Raw genomic sequence first — 20054 nt, 5'->3', positions numbered from 1 at the left:
GTTTAATGAACAAATTAAAATGTTATCTTCAAATCAAATATTAATCTTTTATTCAAAAAACATTAACCTTCCTATATTTTCGCCCCACAATTCTTCCCATTGCATGTGCAAATGGGCACTCTTTCAGTCTGTATATCCAATATCTCCAATGCCCAAGCAGGCTGTGAAGCCATCTTTGGATACTCAGCTGAAGGCAGCCAAGCCAAAACAAGAAATGCTTGATTCTATCCTTCTGCAAGTGATGTCAGGGTCTTATATGAAGGGTTGACAGTTGAACACACAAGGTAGTGCCCTGACAGGCCATAACCTTGAGGGATTCCCTTATCTATGCACAAAAGAGGAAGAAAGAATTGAGGATCCACAACAGAGAGAGGCCAGAGGTGTTCTGCAGTCATCTACATACATACTAGGTGATTAGTACTGGATCTTTGATGTAGATGGCTTCTGATAAGCAAAACAGCTATCTGGATTGTAATGCTTTGATCATTAAAACTCCACACTCCTGTCATAATTTACTTAATAGCAGGAAAGTCCCACAGAGCACTACCACACAAGGCATCAAAAGCAGTGGTCACAGCTTCCATGCTAAAAGGCATAAATTCCAATAGGTCCTCCACAGGTGGAAAGGGGATGGGTGGATGCAGCCATTAATCAAGACAGAACATGGTGAAAAAACTTAGCTCTGATGAAAGGTCTTCAGCCTGAAACATTAACTGTTTATCTTTCCATAGTTACTGACCAGCTGAGTTTTTTTCCAGCATTTTCTGTTTTCATTTCATATTTCCAGCATCTGTAGTTTTTTTTAATGATTTTCTTTTACTGTTCATCAGTCTGGACTTGCCATGCATTGAAGGTGTTGCAAAGTTAATTAGATGCAAACAGTGGACCTTTTAGGGGATTGTGAATGGAAGAGACACTTAGAGTGGTTAATTAACCTACCAACCCACATATCTTTGGGATTTGGAATGAAGCTGGAGCACCAAGAGGAAATGCACACAGTCACAGGAAGAACATGCAAACTCCACACAGACAGCACCCGAAATCAAGATTGAACCTGGTACTGTGAGCAATTAGCTGCACACTGTGTTGTGGGTGTTTAGCAAAGATCAGAGGGTTATACCCAAAAACTCCAATTTACTTAAGGAAGAGCACTTGCCGTGTCTAACTTGTGAGATCTTCAATTGCGTAACTGACATTGGTAAATTGTCAGCTGTGCACAATGAACTCAATGGTCTAATTTCCCAACTGGTAAGATTGCACCTGGAAATGATCCCTAGCATATGCTAATCCAGATGAAAATGTTTTATGCATGATTTTTGCATAGAAAATGTGTGCAAATGAAACCAATTTCTAAACTGTCATGTTTATTCACCTCCAGTGGTTGACCTTTTAAGTGCAGTGATGAACAAATCATAAAAGACATAATCTTCCAACTCAAACTGACTCACTCGCACTTAAGGTCTCTCCAAATTCCTCAACTCAGCTGGTACATTCTCTTGCCTTTTATTCTTACAAACTGGAAGCCATGTCTGCTTAAGAACAATTAAAAGCAACAATTTCTTGAATCATTCTCTATTTGTCATTCTGATATTTTATAGAATCCAAAATTTTATAGAATATTTTATAGAAACAGGATAAAATGTCAGCACAACATTGTGGGCCGAAGGGCCTGTACAGTGCTGCAGTGTTCTATATGTTTTTGCCATAGATACAGAGCTCTTAAAAGCACAGATCATACTCTAACAGAGTTACACATATACATGTATCAATGGACTGAATGTGTTAAGTATTCATCAAAATTATCCTTGGTAGACTGCAGAGCAATTTTCAGGAAATGCAAAGCAGCATCTGACCTTGTGCAGAATTTACCTTCTCACTTTATTTCTCCATTATCAATTGATACTTGAACATTGAATAATATTTGATTTCCTGGTTTTCCTTGTCACTTGTTCCTCAGGTTGCATGATATGATTCTAACTGAAACTTTCTATTGTGGCATTTTACAAATATGCAAGTGTACTGCATGCCATTGGATATTAATATGCATCCCCAGGCTCCTGAGTATGTCAAAACACACAGAGGAATAAATATTGTGGAGTTCTTGAAGTTGGCATGAAGTTCCCAATTTTCTTTTCTGGTTGTTTTTTTCATGAAATTAAATCATGTAATACACAAAAGATGTATGATGCAATCCAATTTCTAGGCACTCTTATTTATTGAGAACAAACTTATGTTTATTACTGCAGGCATGGAACATGCCCAAAGGTGTGTGACTGAACTAAGGCAAAAGATTTCAAAGTTATTGATCATCATTGGCACGGTTACCCTCTGTGGGGATCCAAATAACTTTTATTGAATGTGTTCACAGTGGGATAAATGCCTCTCCAGCAGTGGATACTCCACTGAAATTATTCCAATAATTCATTCTCAACATTTAGAATAGTGAAAAACATCACTAATCATTTGTGTGCTACCCTGAAACAGAACTCCATGAAGGCTTCTAATCATAATAAACCTTGTGTGCATCTTGTTTAGTGTTCTTACACCATTAAGATTGTTATTGGTATCAAGGACTGCAAGTAACTCGACAAGTGATTCTGGTTTGAAAAAAAAGCTATGCACTCAAAGGTTGCTTCAAGACCAATCTCACAAAGATCCATTACATTGAGATTTCTACCTCTTAATATATTAGTTAAGGACATCTCTAGCCAATTACCTTTTCAGAGATATCACTTTCAACATTCTGGATGCCCAGCAAATACTTCTATGATTTACTGTGAGTTATTGCTCAAGCTGCATTGCAATCAACAGCCAGAATAACAAAGATGTTAATCATCATTCACGATAATGGCATTCAACAGGAGATGCATCAATCACATAAGTCAAACAAATGGTTGTTTCCAAAGCAGGAAATTGATTAAAACAGAATTTCCAAGCACTGGCTTTTAATTTTTTAGCTTGCCATGACTTCATTTTTTTTTAAATCTTAATGAGCTTTTGAAGGATGATTTTATGTTTTGTTTATTCATTTTTCAGGACCTGGACACCACTGGCAAGGACAACATTTATTGCCCATCTCCAATTACCCTTGAATTGAATGTTTTACAGAGGCAACCACACTGGTGAATTTGAAGTCACATATCAGTCCCATCAGGTAAAAACGGCAGATTTTCTCACCTGATGAACATTACTGAACCAGATGGGTTTTTAAACAATTTTATGGTCTCCACTTTTTTTTTATTAGTTACAAAAGTTTTCTATTTAAGTTTCACAACTGCCATGGTGGGATTTGAACTCTGGATTGTTAGTCCAAGCCCCTCAATTACTAATCCAGTAATTTAACCTCTGTACCTCCACTGCACTGTAAATAGGATTATCATACCTCAGCAGCCAAGTATTGGCCTGTGGCTAAATGTTTGAACCTGTAGAGGCTGTTCCAATGGCCAGCACCACTTCTGCAAGGGTCATGGTGGACAACCTGCAAGAAGAAGAATGGGCTCAGTTATTGTTCAGAACTAAAGGTGATTACTGTAGTGACTGTACATCATCTGCAAAAGGAAGGTAGCAACATCACAAAGTAATATCCCAAGAATGTGCAACAATTATCTCCAAATAAGATTAAACTTGTTAAAATGCATATCGCGTATGTGTTAAGAACAAGGAAGTGGCAACCACTTTTCTCCCACCTGACAACTAAGAATGACCCACAGGTAGATAGCAGGTGCACAGATGTCAAATTCACATACAATTGTAAAAAAAAACCTGATAACTGATTTCCTGATTGCTGTGATGCACTCAGTTTTAACCCATTGAACTGCAAATGAATTTAGTTGTGCATTTGGTAATAAAACAACACATTAAGCATTTCATTTTTTTTTAAAAAGTAAACAGTCATATATTTCTTTAACAGATTATGCCTGCGTTTCACTCGTGGCCTGTGTCTGACAAAGTAACTGAGCTCCCTGGGGCTACAGGGGAAAAGGAATAGGATTGATATCGATTGCTCTGCAGGGAGCTGGCAAGAACTCAGAGGGCTAAACAGCCTCCTTCTGTGCCTCAAGTCAGTTTAGTCTTATGTGACATACAGAAGGAATTCCTTCTCCAGCAGTTGTCATCAATGCCCAAAGCTATCACTCAAAATGTTCCCCGAGGAAGCAATAATTCAGCCTGGAGTATATCCTAGTAGTGCAGAATTTTTTTTCATTTTTCACGAATATCTCATGATTGAAACTGATTTTCAGCTCCTTAGGACTTGTTCCAGCCCAGAGTAGATCCAGGACATTAGTTTTGCTAAGTGTGAAACTTCATGCTGGGGCAATTTCAGCTTGATCACCATTCCTTTCTGCTGTGCTAGGCTTTGTTGAATCTTGGTGATTCTTTTTTTGCTGTTTTTTTTTGTTAAATAAATCCAATTGTATATGGATATTTTCATGATGAACTCTCTGAACAAATAAAATTTATATGACATTGTGCAACACAAATAGGAACATTTCCCACATTGTCAAAATTACCTCAACTTCCCAGAGAGCATTTGAGCTTGTTGCTGAGGTGGCAGACTGACGCAGTGTTGTACGCAGAAAGACATGCAGCTTGGATTTGTATTCATCACATGTGAGAAACTTCTCTTGTTCGGCATGAAACAACCTTACTACATCACCCTGAAAGAGATGAGAATATAATAGTCACATCCATGGAAGCTCTGCATTCACTTAAGTAAATTTTCAGTTGGGAAATACTTTTTTTAAAAAAAGGGTTTATGTCTGATTCTTCTAAAAGAATAGCAACATCTGGATGGTGCACTCTGTCTGAATGTGCACATCTACCAACAACTTCTAGCAGGGTGGAACAACTTTCGAAGCTGCACTACAACACAAATTGCTGACTGATTAATGCTCACCATTATTGTCACCAAAATGAAGTCCCACCCTTGATTTCACCTTGACTTTCATGATGTAGGTACATTTGGAGATCAATTGGTCTTTAGACTAGGCTTAGTTAGCAATGTCATTATTAGAGGAAGTACCCTTTTGTCTATGCAAGAATTATTTAACATTTTTTCTGATTTTTAAGGGTCTTTTATTCTCTCTTCTAATCTCCCCCTATATTTCTCATTCTGTATCCTGTTTATCACTGAATTTAAAAACTCAACTTCACCCCTCTTCTGAGTCCTTGACTGATTCTCTTTAATGTTAAATTTCATAACTAAGGTGCAACACTGATTATTCAAGCAACCCTGTTGCTCTTGCTGCATTATCATCTCCCACTTCCAGTAGCTTAATGTGCAAAAATGTTTTATTAGCTAAACGTGCAGTACAAGCCTAATTAATAGACCAAACCTCAAGATGTCCCATGCACAAAATCTACCCAATTATGATGAGTTACATATCCTTTTCAAAGTGTGAAAACAAGGGTCGTCATACAAGATACAGGTTTAATAAAGGATAAAGGTCACCGATTCATGTTGTTAAAACCCAAAAGTTGTAGAAGAGAAAAAGACTATGGGGTTTCATGCTCCTCTGTATCTGGGAAAGAATGGGATAATCATGAGTCTTGGTTAAATCTCACAGGAGGTATAGGAAGCAGAACCAACGTGCAGGATGGCAACCTTACAGTTTATGTGGGACAATGAAACGAAAGCAACTTAAATAATCAAAACTATTTTAATCATCCTGAATCTGTTTTACATACTACAATGTATTAACCAGAAAGTTGGTAGAATACTAACTTTCTGGCAGGATTGTGAACTCTGGAGTCCAGCAAAGCAAATAGTTTTCACAAATATATCGGGTATCGTTTTACACTGACCCTCTTAACTTATAATAATAACAACTGGCAAGTTTATTTGATATTTATTTAGCTGCCAACATTGCTGCAAATGACATGAGACAAGAACATTAACTGGTTGCAAATATAACCAACTCAGTGGAGCAGTCCTGTGCCCTGTTTGTATTTGTGTTCAGGCCACCACTGAAATCATTGGAGCCATTTTTCAAGAACAGGGCTGCAGAGTTAATTTTAGCATTGAGAAAAGGGCACAGCAGTAGTTCTGGAACTCATTTTATAAGCTTGCACAAACAAGTCAAAGCTTACAGGGCCTAAGTGGTTTACAGGTTCAACCATGGCCTAACCATGAGCTCCTTAAAGCAATGCTGGAGGCCTCTAAAGATATTATTTTGTTTCAAATAACCTACAAGGGCAAACAGACTGCATCCTCTTGGAAGTAGGTTAACAGTAAAAAGGTTTGGAAACCTGAACTTAGCTAACCTTCAATGGCAGACTTCCAATTTTTTCCAATTAAGAAACCTACTAAAGGTGTGTTCCAACTTAAATACCACAATGACTCTCATCTCCAAATTAAATATTATGCCAATGGACTGGGAGTTTTGGCTTCAGGACAGGTGACAAATGAGAGGTGACAAATGAGAGGTGGAGAGATTGGCTGGGAGCAATGAGTAAGTGTCTTACCAGCACTGCTTTCGGACCAAGTGGTGGTGGTGGTGTTGGGTGTGCACAGTGCTGAGAATATGGAGAATAGTCAATAGTCCAGTACTGTAGTCGTGGAAGCTGGGGGAGGGAGGAGAAGAATCAGAGTCGCATGCCATAGGTTGAGTATTGGCTGGGAAGATTCAACTCCAGGACAAACATTGAGGTTCGATGGCAGCTGCTGGTATTTGGCTGTGGGATACAAGGAGGAAAGGGGAATGAGTGGGAAAGGATTTGAGTACTGAAGCCCCCACTGTGGGGGTGGGTGGGAGGGAGAGTATTGACAGCTGGGTCTCGGGGATCGAAGAGTCCTGATGAAGGGTGAAGATCAAGAACGGTGCTAAAGAGTGATGCAATGTTAGAGAGAGGACCAGAACAATTCCATGTTAATAAGGAATTTACCCAATAGAGGTCTCAGTTCAAGAATTTTCCAGTGGAAAGACCGGGTTGTTCCAGAAATGCCCAATGGTGGTCACTCCTGGGACAATATATTCCAGGATTCCACCCCACCCCCCTCCCCATGGTCCCTTGATGCAGAGGTGGGTGCAATGGTGGCACAGACATTTCTGTTGAACTTCTGGAGTGATGTAAATTAAAATAAAAAAAGTTGTTAATCAGATTTTACAATAAAAAAGAATCAATCACATAAAGCTGAAATAGGCAGTATTTTACAATTATATTTCCAACAGTTAGTCTTTACAACAATGTAAAGTAAGAACAAAAACTGAATGAACTGAAAACCACTGGTTCAATTCCATGTAAACCTGTTTCTAAGCACAATCATAGGTATGGTATAACATTTCCAGGTAATTATTTCAGTGAAATACTTAATCCTTTCCCATCAATAAATCCAATGAATAAGAAGTGTTCTTCAGAATTTCCAAGGTAATAGTCAGATTGATCCAAGTAAAAATTCCGAAAATCTGCCCTGTACAGAAACCACAGGAGTGCATTGCAGGACCCAAGCATGGAAGCATGGTGTCCCAGTGTACAGGACAATTTCCACATGGATTTATAGGTTTTTCATATTCTGCCATCTTTGTTACCAGAATCATAACTTCAAAGGTTATTTAACCAAAATATTTTCTGATGTTGAGATCACATCTGGAATATCGTGTAATAGGACTGGTCTCCCTAATTAGGGAAGGATATACATACTTGCAATAGAGGGAGTCCACCATCTATTCACCATATTGATCCTTGTGATGCCAGGTTTACATGGGAGGAGAGATTAAGCAGGCTGGACTAGGCTCTCAAGTTCAGAAGAATGGCTTTACTAGACTTGGGTTCAGCAACAAAAGCAATGGTATAAATGGAAAAGCATCCATCTGTCCATTTTAGGCAAGGTGTATAGTGGAAGACAAGTGACAATAATAACTCTTTCCTCTCATCTTAAACCTAGGCCCTCTCATTTTTGATACCCCTAACAGGGGAAAAAGGTTTTAATTATCTACCTCATCTTGCCTCTCAATATTTTATATACTTCTATCAGGTCACCCTTCAGCCTCCTTTGCTCAAGAGAAAACAAGCCCAGGTTGTCCAATCTGTTTCTGGAACTAAGGTCTTCCATTCATAGAATATTCTTCATTTCTCTGAACACCAAAGAGTAGAGACCCATTCTGCTTATGTTTTTCTTACATAATAATCCATTCAACATGAAACTCAATCCAGCGAACATAGCACACAATTACAATGTCAAAATATAGGTTCAGTGATTCCGAAGAAACAAGCAAATTCTGAAAAGTGCAAGAGTGGGAGTTCAAACAGGTGAAGTTCAGGGAAACTATGGAACCATAGCATCTTCAGGCACAAAAAGAGGCCATTTGCCCTTTTGAATCTCTGCCAGCTCTTTCCAAGACAAATCCAACCTGTGCCACTCTCTGTTTTCACCACATTGGTCTTTACCTTCAGTCTTAAATAAATTTTAGAATAACCCTGTAAAGTTAATGGATATAAAAAAAGTAGTTTCAAGCATGTTGTGTCCAACCGAACTTTGTGCTCAAAATTTCTACCTTAATGGCCTGCACTTTATCACTATTATTTTTCAGCAATACATTAAACCATTAATTCATACCCCTTTCAAAGCATCTTCCATGTAGTCATTGTACTTCATGAAGAGATTTATCTTCCAGCTTGTGTTGCAATTCACAGAGTTTACCTAGAATTGGAGGTTTAAAATTGATTAAAATTGAAGAGAAAACAAATATCTTCTATAGGCAACCTATCAACTCTCTACCACAACAAATGACTTCTTAATATTTCTAAAGTGGTTCTAAATGTATTCATGATTGCATTGTTAATTGAAAGTGAATTCAACTTATCCTTACTCAGAAGTATTCATATTTGGGCAAATATTTCTTGTGCTGGAGAGGATCATCTGACACATTTGTTTCTTCGGCCATAGGACCTTTCATTAACTGACAAATGCACAGTTCTGCAACCACAGAAGGCAACTCCTGCACAGATCAGTTGCTCTAGCTTGTTTGGATCGTCACAGATATCGTTCTTTGCCTTCTCCATCTTTTAATTCCCTTTCAGTATAAATTAGATTCTCTACTTCTGTCTTTTGTTTCTTTCCACAGTCTTCCTGAATTAATTCCATCTCATATTCTTTTGCACCCTTCCTCTGTTGGGCTCTTACCTCCTGACAGCCTGCATTGTCAAGCAGTTCGTAATTGCTTGCGTGCAATGGCTGTCCAGCATTGACTGGATTCAAGATCACTTTGTCTCCAACCACCACCTGAAACGCAGAGTTAACATGATATAAGTATTATTAAAAATATCACCTTAAAAATTTAACACAATGGCAACTGTGCCGTCTTTTAACTTTGAAACCTCATTTGTCATGATGACATTTGCAATTCCTTGATATCCTAATTTGATTCACCCCAGCAAATTATTGAAGGCAAACATTCAATTTCAGACATGCAGGACAGAGCCTGAAATCACCGCATCCTTTTTAAAGATTTGCCTATCCTAAGAAAGCAGAGACACTGCCTGCTTCTGCTTTGACCAATAAGGACTCATCTTTTTCACAAATATGCAAAGATGACAGGAACCAACTGTTACCGTGGAAGAGATTGGAAGCTTTATCTATATTGTTGGATGGTGCGTTTTTTAAAAATCTCATCTTCTTCCCAATTTTATTCTTTGAATTCTCTTTCCCGTGTTTTTTCCTCTATCATCTCTCCTGAAACCTTTTGATTACTTTTCCTCTCTTTGGCTCTCCCGCATTCTATAATTTTCTCTCTTGTCTGGGTTTTGCTACTTGGCAAACAAGATTGTCAGGTGATCTAAGTCCTCAAGAACATGCCTGATCCTGAGACCTTCCACTGTAAAGCAATTTCCAACATACAATCAAATAAAGAATTTCTTTATTTAAAAACATTCTAAGATACCATCGTATGAAAGTGGATTCTAAGACAAAGACAGAAATGTTAATTGGGGAAGGGCAAAACACTGTTTAGGAAGATGGAGGGGGAGAAAGATTTAGGGTCAGGATTTCATTAGATCCCAGTGAATGGAGGATAAAGATGGGGTAGGCCAAGAGGCTAAGGGGTAGAAACAGAGAGTCCAAGGGGATTTGTCATGGGGGAGGAGGCTGTGTTGATGGAGGGAGAGTGAGGGTTAGGAGTGTAGACTATGAAGAGATTTAAACATAACATTGAGAATTTTGATTCAGAGGCATTTGGACATCAGAAGTTATGACAAAAACCAAAGGCGGGAGCAATGTCAAAACAGGATTCAATGTAGGATACAATAAATAAAAGCATACTTTTGGATGAGGTGCATGGAAATAGAGAAGTCTAGTTTAAAGAGCATTATGTCACTTGAACCTTGAGACAACAAATGGATGGATGAAGTTCTTGGTTGCAATGGGCCGAGACAAGAGCCAAGAGAAACAACCTTATGAAAGCGAAGAAATGAACAGGCTTTGTAATGATAGGGTTATAGGATTTGAAACATAAGCTGAGATCAAACAGCATACCAAGCATGCGGTAAGTGTGGAACAACTGGAGGGGAAAAAAATGAGGAAAAGGGGTATGCTTGTTCAAAACTCATGGGTGGAAGACAATGGCTCTTTCATATCTGGATATGTTGTAACAACAATCTTGTGCTCAACAACAGCAAGACCAAGGAACTGATTGAACTTTAGGAAGGGGAAGTCAAGTGAACACACACCAGTCCTCATTAAGGGTCTGCATGGAAAGGATGAGCAGCTTCAAGTTCCTCTGTCTCAACATCTTAGAGAACCTATCCTGGGTCTTGCACACAGATGCAACCACAAAAAGCTGTGCCAATGTCTCTACTTTCTTAGAAGTTTAAGGAGATTCGGTATGTCACTGAAGACTCTGACAAACTTCTACAGATGTACAGTGGAAAGCATTCTGACTGGTTGCATCACAGCCTGGTATGGAAACTCCAGTGCACAGGAACACAAGAGGCTCCGGAGAGTGGTGGACCCAACCAGTTTCATCATGGGTACAGCTCTCCCCGGCATTGAGGACATCTACAAGGGGCAATGTCTCAGGAAGGCGGCATGTATCATCAGAGACTCCCACCATTCTCTTCTCGAAGCTGCCATTAGGCAGGAGGTACAGGAGCATGAAGACCCTCACCTCAAGGTTCAACAACAGCTTCTTCTCCACTGCCATCAGGTTCTTGAACTGACTTGAAAAGTCTTAACACTATCTCGGACTATATTTTTTTTCTTTCTCTCAATCTTGCACTTGTGCCATTATATTTTTTTATTTTGTTTACTTTGCACACATGTAAGTATAATTGATGCTAATTTAAGTTTATATTAACCTATGTCTGTCCTCATCTTGCAATGAACTGTGCTGCTACTGCAAAGAGCTGATTTTCATGGCATTTGTACCCTGTGTACGTATGCCTATGCCAATAATAAATTTGAACTTGAACCAAATCATCTCACAACACAGAGGCTGTGAAGTATTGGTATTGGTTTATTATTGTCACTTGTACCAAGGTACAGTGAAAAGCTTGTCTTACAAACTGATCGTACAGGTCAATTCATTACACAGTGCAGTTACATTGAGTTAGTACAGAGTACATTGATGTAGTGCAGGGAAAAACAATAACAGTAGAGTAAAGTGTCACAGCTACGGAGAAAGTGCAGTGCAATAAGGTGCAAGGTCACAACAAGGTAGATCGTGAGGTCATAGTCCATCTCATTGTATAAGGGAACCGTTCAATAGTCTTATCACAGTGGGGTAGAAGCTGTCCTTAAGTCTGGTGGTACGTGCCCTCAGGCACCTGTACCTTCTACCTGATGGAAGAGGAGAGAAGAGAGAATGTCCCGGGTGGGTGCACAATGGTGGAAGAAGAGCTCACCTCACATTTGGAATAATAAGTAGGGAAGGAAGGTTAGGCAGTGGATTGGGAGACAGGAAGAGACACTGCTGCTGAAATTGCTCAAGGAACAATTTTAAAAATGGAACCAAACAAAGGTGATTGGAAGCAGGGCAATGAAGGAGGAGTGTAAGAGGAGGATAATGTTGCTGGCCACATCAAAGGCCACAGAGTGGTGAGGCAAATGTGGAAGGAAGACACACTATGGTTGTTGTCATAAAAGATGTTACTTGTGACTTTGATTAGAGTTGTTTTAATTTTCTGGGTGAGGAAAGGCAGACATAGACTGGCAAGATAACATATTCACTGATGAATGAAAATGGAAGTTCATGGTGGAAGCTTTGGCAGATCAAGAGGGATGATGTTGTGAAGGGGCTAACAGCAGTTTTGAAAATACCTGCAGGGATGGTCATCAAGCAGAGTGACCAGGAATAGATTTTAGGTGGTTAGAAATTTAATGGACATTAGGTCAGAGGAGCAGGAGTGATGATTTTTAGGGATACATTGAGCTCAGGCAGAGCATGAGGATAGCTAGGAGAAAAATAAACATGGAAAGAAGCAGGTAGGGAGTGTGGCAGGGAGAAGCTTGGGGAAAGTTTGGTTTGATGGGCAGGAAGGTAAGGGGAAGCAACAACGAGGCTGAATAAATAGAGTCAATTTTATTACTTACTACCTCCCTAACTCATCATTGGTGGCAAGGGTGGAGAGGACTGAGAGGGCAATTTGTGGTGGAGAAAAGAACCTTTGCTGTCCAGTAGGATCCTGGAGTATTGGACTATTTTGAAAAACGAAAACGTGATCAAGATCCAACAATTATTTTTTTTCTGCCAGTTTCTCAATCCTATTGCAGAAATCCTTACATTGTCTCCATTGCTTCTTAGTTTCCAAAATGGCTGAATGAATAACCAAGAACCTTCGTTCCCTGTGGCATCCAAGGTGACTCTCATGGCATTCTTCTCCAAGAGGGCTGGTAGTCTTTTGTTCACTGTCAAGTACTTATTACTTTTCATGTGCAGCAGCTGAAAAGGAAAAAAAAAGTCATAGGGTTCTACAGCATGGAAACAGGCCCTTCAGCCCAACTCATCCAAAGTCAACAAGGGTATTCATTAAACGAATGAAGAACATATTATCTATTTAGAGATCTCCACAGTAATTGGTAACATCACCACAAATACTGGATCGCTTCATAATAATCCCCTTTCCATACCAGCTGCTTTGTCCCATCAATTAAAATGAAGTTTCCTGATTATTTACTTGAACCAGAAAATGATTAAGCTTTCAAAATGTGTTGCTCAATTTCCTATTATACTCCCTGCGCTGTGGTTGTTTTCTTCCTAGTGCACAGTGCAGGACCCTTGATGAGTATTAAGATGCAAGGAATCTAAGTCAATAATAGAGACAAGATCATTTTCGATATTTAACAATCTCAGTTTTCCAAATAGATTCATTCAACAAATATATTTAAAACTTTTGAAAAGTTGGTCAGTATTATTTCTAAACTTTAATAGTCAGGAGAATTTCAAGTTGGTAACTAATGCAAAATGCCTGGAAGAACATCAGATATTCTTTACATTGATCTCCACTCTCTCAGTTCCACAGACATCAATGGAATCCAATATTCAGAGGCAAGTATAATTACTGGTTGACTTCTCACACATTTAGTGCTAGTAATCAAAGACGAGTGTTTCCCATGCTTAAATTTAGCTGCAACACAACTGAGTTACTACAATGAAGCAGATTAGCCAAAGCCTAGAAATCCTTCTAGAACCATAGAACAATACAGCACCACACAGGCCCTTCGGCCCACCATTTTGTGCCACCCTTCAAACCACACCTAAGACTGTCTACCCCCTTCCTCCCACATATCCCTCTATCTTAAATCCCTCCATATGCTTATCTAACAATCTCTTGAACTTGTCCAATGTATCAGCCTCCACCACCACCCCAGGCAGTGCATTCCATGCACCAACCACTCTCTGGGTGAAAAACCTCCCTCTGACATCTCCATTGAACTTCCCACCCATTACCTTAAAGCCATGTCCTCTTGTTTTGAGCATTGGTGCCCTGGGAAAGAGGCGCTGGCTGTCCACTCTATCTATTCCTCTCAATATCTTGTATACCTCTATCATGTCTCCCCTCATCCTCCTTCTCTCCAATGAGAACAGCCCTAGCTCCTTTAGTCTCTCCTCATAATCCATGCTCTCTAATCCAGGCAGCATCCTGGTAAATCTCCTCTGCACCCCTTCCAACGCCTCCACATCCTTCCTATAATGAGGCGACCAGAACTGGACACAGTACTCTAGGTGTGGCCTAACCAGAGTTTTGTAAAGCTGCACCATCACTTCACGGCTCTTAAACTCGATCCCCCGACTTATGAAAGCTAACGTCCCCTTAGCTTTCTTAACTACCCTATCTACCTGTGAGGTGACTTTCAATGATCTGTGGATATGAACTATCTTTTTTTTTAATTTGTTTATTGTTGGTATGTGAGCAATACAATTTAGGCCAGCGATTGATACCCATCCCCAGTTGCCACTGAACTGAATGGCTTGCTGAGCCATTTCAAAGGGTATTTAAGAATCAACCACTTTACTGTGGGTCGTGCAAGGCCAGACTGGGTGAGGATGGAAGATTTGCACTCATTTATTTAAAACACAGACCAGTCAATCCATTAGATCCCTGATGGTTCTCAAAGAAGTAATCCCATTTTTCACTTTCCTTCATTTCTCCACAACCTGCAACTATACTCTCTCTCCTTCAGGCTAATTAGTTTTGCAATGTTTTGATCAGAGATATCCACAGATCTTACCTTTATGTTTCAGAATAGGGCTGACAATCTTTTAAAATAAAGCCAAAGAGACATACTGTTTTTGTCATCAGTTATCACCCTGGTTATTCCAATGATTTCCATTTCATCAACGACAATGTGAATTAATTTCCTGTGTAGTATGTATGCCTGGTAAAACAGGGCCAGATGTGACCTAAAAAGGTTTTGGGTCATCTCCAGCATTCCAGCCATCACCACCTTAATCGACACTTTTAAGTGCACTTTGAGTGACTGCTTTCTTCAGATGAGAGACTAAATCCTAAGATGAAAAATCGGGTCATACAACATAGATGGGATCCCGATTGTAATTTGTACCTGCAATTAGCCTAACCAGTGGTTTTCATGGATAACATTGGAGGCAGTTCAAAAAACAGTCCAAAACCAGTTTCAGTTTTTAATCTCTGCAAAACTATGAACTAACTGGAGACTTTGATGTAATGTACATGAACAACATGCCTATTCTACAACAGCAACACTTTAAAGTGGAAGTGCTAAATTTAGGAGAGAGGACCTTTTTCTCTGTTGTTGATTATCAAAGTATTCTTCAGCATATCAAAATTACAATGTGTGTTATTTACAGCTTGACAAAATATCATGAGCAATAAACTTAACAGGAACCCAAGGAATAAATGTAAATGCCCTATTTCTCCAAAAGTAGGTCTGATTAATATCATGAGTATCAGTCAGTTATAGAAGAAGCTTTTTGATCTTGCTTGTCAAAGTTTCCTTTTGGATCTCAGAAGAATGACTCAATATTGGGAGTGGAGAGAGTGGTGGTAGTGGGCTTTGCTTAAAGGCACTGAGAAAAGGCCTTTGATGAACTTGCATTGCTTTATTATTCCAAAATAAGTTGTCCCTGAAATCTGTGCAATTTCATTATTGTTCAGGAGTTCACTTGTGGAATTCTTAAATTCCTGTGTAATTATATTGTTATATTAATTTGGCATTTAGATTTAGTCTGAATATCTGCGTCTGATAGTGCACTAAGGCTGGCTTTTGAATGGTGAGAAATAATGGAATCTTCAATGCAAAATTGACAGCTGAAAAAAAATTAATGGAAGATCGGCAAAATGCCATCTTATTCATTTCATACAGAAGAGCATAGATTTCAATTTTTTCTTGGAATAAAAGCCTGATTACTGACAATAAATTTACTGTGAACCCAAGTCAAGCATGTTTGTAGAGAAATGGAATTTTAGCAATACAAAAAGCAAGAGCAAGATAGTATTTAATAATTCCCAATGTATTTCAAAGCACAGTAACAGAGAACACAGTCTTATTGTATCCCCACTCATGATGGCATGTAAATCCAAAGCAATTTTAAACAGGCATCTTTCTAAAACCTCCACCCACTCATCTTTCATTTTAAGTAAAAGGCTACAACAGCAAGTGATGTGGAATACACTGTGGGTGAGCAGACAAATTATCTGTAAATGTAGTGTGCCTACTAAGTTCTAAAGGATTTAGAAATTATGCATTTCTGAACAATGCTAACTTGTTTAATTCAAATTCAAGAAGAGAGTTTTAATAGTTTACAGTTCATAAACTGTTGCATTCCTGACATGCGACATAATGTCTCAACGTAGTTTTGGAAGTTACAGTTTATTACACTTCAGCAAGAGCAAATGAGAATAATTAAGTCATTGTAATTGTGGGTAGCCACTATATATTTCAACTGTGCAAGTGGAGTTGCAGACTAGTGATATCTTTTGCCATGGGGCACTCAACCCAGTCAAAATGTGTTCAGTACTCCTCTTGAAGCTGAGCATCCATAACTTCCCACGAATACATTTTTGGGACAGATCAGGAGCAGGGCAGAATTTCTTCCCATCCCACACGCACTTCGTGAGGGTTATACCAGATCTCACATTCAGGACATTTGTATATTGCAAGTGTCCTTGACAATTTCAATGCAACAGGAAGAGATGTACAATAATTTGCTGTTGCATAGGAAAGCAAATAGCTCTCAATACTTACTAAAATGTTAAAATTGGCAAGATTTCAAATTCCTTGTTTGCTCTGTGATTGACAAGCTGATATTTAAAATTCCTGTCCCTCCCACTTCTGCTGAAATCAGCTCCTGACAAACAGGTGCACCTTCTTCTTGCAGGCACGCACCATGATAAGAAAAATGAGATAAAACTGGTCTCGCTTCTGCAGGAATGTTATTGGTGTGTAATAATAGAGAATTGTCAAGGATGAATTGATAAGCACATCATGTTGCCCCTGAGGAAAAATGGGTGATGAAGGCAATGTGAAGGGAAGTGCAGCTCTTTGGGACAAGAGTGCAAAAAATCCACAAACAAAATTGTTACCGACTTATCCACACTACTGTTTCACAAACAAATAACAGCTTTAAGACTAATGGCCATTTCAGAAATGAACTTGGTTTTATCTGTAGCAGAATACACTGGTAGTTGTAACTTAGAAAACCCAAAAATAAAACATAAATGTTGTGACCTCACATGATAGGAACTTAATCCATGGATCAGAAACAATCATCCCAACCAACATCAAAATCAAGACAAGACTCAGATGGTCAATAAGGAAATAAACTAGAATGACCGAGCTGGCATTTCTCCAGAAGAAGTTCAAATGTACATTATGAACCTTCTCGGGTGTCACCTCCTGACAGAGTAGTTCAGATTTATTTTCAGTATGCTACATTCCTTAAGCTTTTCCACAGAGGGTGGTGGGTATATGGAATGAACTGCCAGAGGCAGGTACAACTACAATGTTTAAGAGGCACTAGGACAGGTAGTTGGCTACATAGAACAGTTCAGCACAGGAACAGGCCCTTTGTCTCATGGTGTCATTCAATATTCAAAAAATTTAAAGGTTGTGAATGTTTCAACAATTTTCCATTTTTAATTATGATTTCCACTATTAATGTGGGTTCTTTTTTATTTTTAATGTGTTGTCTTTACCTGCATGGGGTATACAGTAGAATAATGTTTTATTCCTGTACTCCATCATTCAGTTCTTAACCCTCTAAATTGGGTAGATGTGAACTTTGTGAAGGCTTTTGGCCATCTCACATTAGGGACTACCTGAAGCACTGTGTGTATAAAAGCTGTCTGCTGCTGGACTCAGAATCATACAGCAAGGAAACAGGCTATTCAGCCCACCATGTCTGTGCTAACCAGTGGTCATCCATCCATACAAATTCCATCTTCTATGCCTCAGCAATCCAAGTGCTCATCTAGACACCTCTTAAACGCTGTCAGCGACTCTGCTTCCACCACGCTCAGGCAATGCATTTCAGGCACTCACACACTCTGCAGGAAATAGGACCACCCCTCAGATCCCCTCCACATCTCTTACAACTTACCCTAAGTCTATGCCCTCTAGTTTTATCCATCTCTAATATGGGGAATAGTTTCCTCCAGTCTATCCTATCTATGATTTTATAGAACTCAATCACATCCCTCCTGCTCCAGAGAAAAACAGACCCAGCCTCTCTAGTCTCCTCTCACTACTGAAATGCTCTCTCCCAGGCAACATCCTGGTTAATCTCCTCTGCACCCTCTCCAGCACCATCACATCTTTTCTATAGTGTGGCGACCAGAACTGCATGCGATACTCCAGCTAAGGTCTGACCAAGGTTGCATAAATTTGGAGTACAACCTCCCTACTCATGTACTCAGTGCCCTGACAAATGAAGGCCAGCATCCCAAACGCCTTCTTAACCACATTATCTACTTGTGCTGCCACCTTGATGGATCTTTGGACTTGTGTCAAGGTCCCTCTGTTCCTTAATACTCTATAGGACCCTACCACTCATGGTAGATGTACTAGCCTCACTGGTAGTCCCAAATTGAATCACCTCACATTTATCTGGATTAAATTCCATCAGCCATTTCTTAGCCCGTTTCACCAACACATTGATATCACCCTGTAGACCAAGACTACCCTCTGCACCATCAACAACTGCACCAAACTTCGTGTCATCTGCAAACTTACTGCTGTGTGTAAGTTTGGTTTTATGTGACAGGATCATCGAGTGATCAAGTCATATAATGTGGAAACATGCCATTCAGCCGATCATGTTCCCTCCCACCTGAGGGCATCCATGCATCTTCATCCTTCTTCCAGCACTTGGCCCATAGCCTACTACGCAGAAGCAATTAGTGGGCTCATCTGGACACTTCTTACAATTCTTGAGGAAGACTGAATGTACCTGAAAACAAACTTACTTCTTACCTTGCCTGTTTTTGTCACAGGGTTTACTCTCTTGGATTTCCACCACAATCCTCAGCCACAATGCATCTTACAAGAATGAATCCCATAGTTACAGAGCCATAGGTTAACTCCTATTGAAGTGAATAAATCCACTCTGGGATCCTACTGAGTCATTCCCATATCAGATCAGCAATGACAGCGGGAAATAAATCTATTTGTGGGAGCACATATAACCTGGAAGAACAGAGACATGTTGTAACTTTCTGTTTAATGAGCTGTGAGTGAGCTGGATGTAAATGATTTCATCCACAATCCATCAGCAAAAAAAATTAGTCCTCATTTGATTTTTTTCATGTGGTTAAAATTAATACATTGTGCTGAACATTTTTTTTAAAACTTTAATTAGACCATAATGCCTTGTTTACATGGCTAATTCGAGCTTTTATAACATCAGTTGCACGTCAGTGGTTCTTTACTGGCTGCAAAAAACTCTGGGACATCCCAGAGTTCTACAAGGCACCAGAAGAATGCAAGTCTTTTTAACAAAGCCATTCACAATGTCTTATCCTGAAGCAAGATTCAAAGTTCTGTATTGTAACAAGTAGAAGAAAAATTCACACTGATACATAAGCTGCTTTAAACTGCAAAAGATAGTTACATATTTTGCAGCAGACAGATCTGTGCAATTAGTAATATTCAGTCGGCAAGTCAAATAACTGTGACTTAAATAAGCTGAACAGCCAATTGTGAGGTGATAACATTCCCCCCTTGGCCAAGATGTTTGCTCTTCCTGCTGCTTACTTGTACAAAGTTTTCCACTCACTACATGATCTTGTCTAAAGACAGAAGTAGTTTGATCTGTTCTGAGGTCCACAGCCACGGCATGGTGCTGCTGCAGGTGATGCAGTCGTCTCACAGCTCCAGTAGCCCGAGATTGATTTTGATCTCTCATGCTATGTGCATGGAGTTTGCACGTTCTCCTTGTGATTAAGTGGATTTCCCCCACCCTGCTGAGTGCTCCAGTTTTCTCCCACATCCCAAAGACCTGCTGACTGTTTGGTCAATTGGGTACTGTAATTTGTTCCCAGTCAGTGTAGGTGGGAGAGTCGGGGGTGGAAAGTGATGGGCATGCTTCAGAGAGTGGATTTAGGGAAATAAATCAGGGAGATAGGATTGACGGGACTACTCT

General features: G+C 39.5%; 1 protein-coding gene across 1 annotated transcript in view; it reads right to left on the bottom strand.

The window, feature by feature from the left end:
- itpr3 (inositol 1,4,5-trisphosphate receptor, type 3) overlaps nucleotides 1–20054 on the bottom strand; it is a 226867-nt gene that overhangs the window by 124492 nt on the left and 82321 nt on the right. The window contains exons 5-9 of the mRNA XM_052034535.1: nucleotides 12717–12875; nucleotides 9125–9223; nucleotides 8558–8641; nucleotides 4512–4658; nucleotides 3383–3478 (exon numbers count right to left, since the gene is read on the bottom strand). Coding sequence (XP_051890495.1) covers nucleotides 3383–3478; nucleotides 4512–4658; nucleotides 8558–8641; nucleotides 9125–9223; nucleotides 12717–12875 — 585 coding nt within the window. The remainder of the gene's footprint in view (nucleotides 1–3382; nucleotides 3479–4511; nucleotides 4659–8557; nucleotides 8642–9124; nucleotides 9224–12716; nucleotides 12876–20054) is intronic.

The sequence above is a fragment of the Pristis pectinata genome, chromosome 20, assembly GCF_009764475.1.
Source record: "Pristis pectinata isolate sPriPec2 chromosome 20, sPriPec2.1.pri, whole genome shotgun sequence".
Lineage (NCBI taxonomy): Eukaryota > Metazoa > Chordata > Chondrichthyes > Rhinopristiformes > Pristidae > Pristis > Pristis pectinata.
Note: the sequence above shows the minus strand (reverse complement) of the source record. Positions and strands in the feature narration are given on the sequence as shown.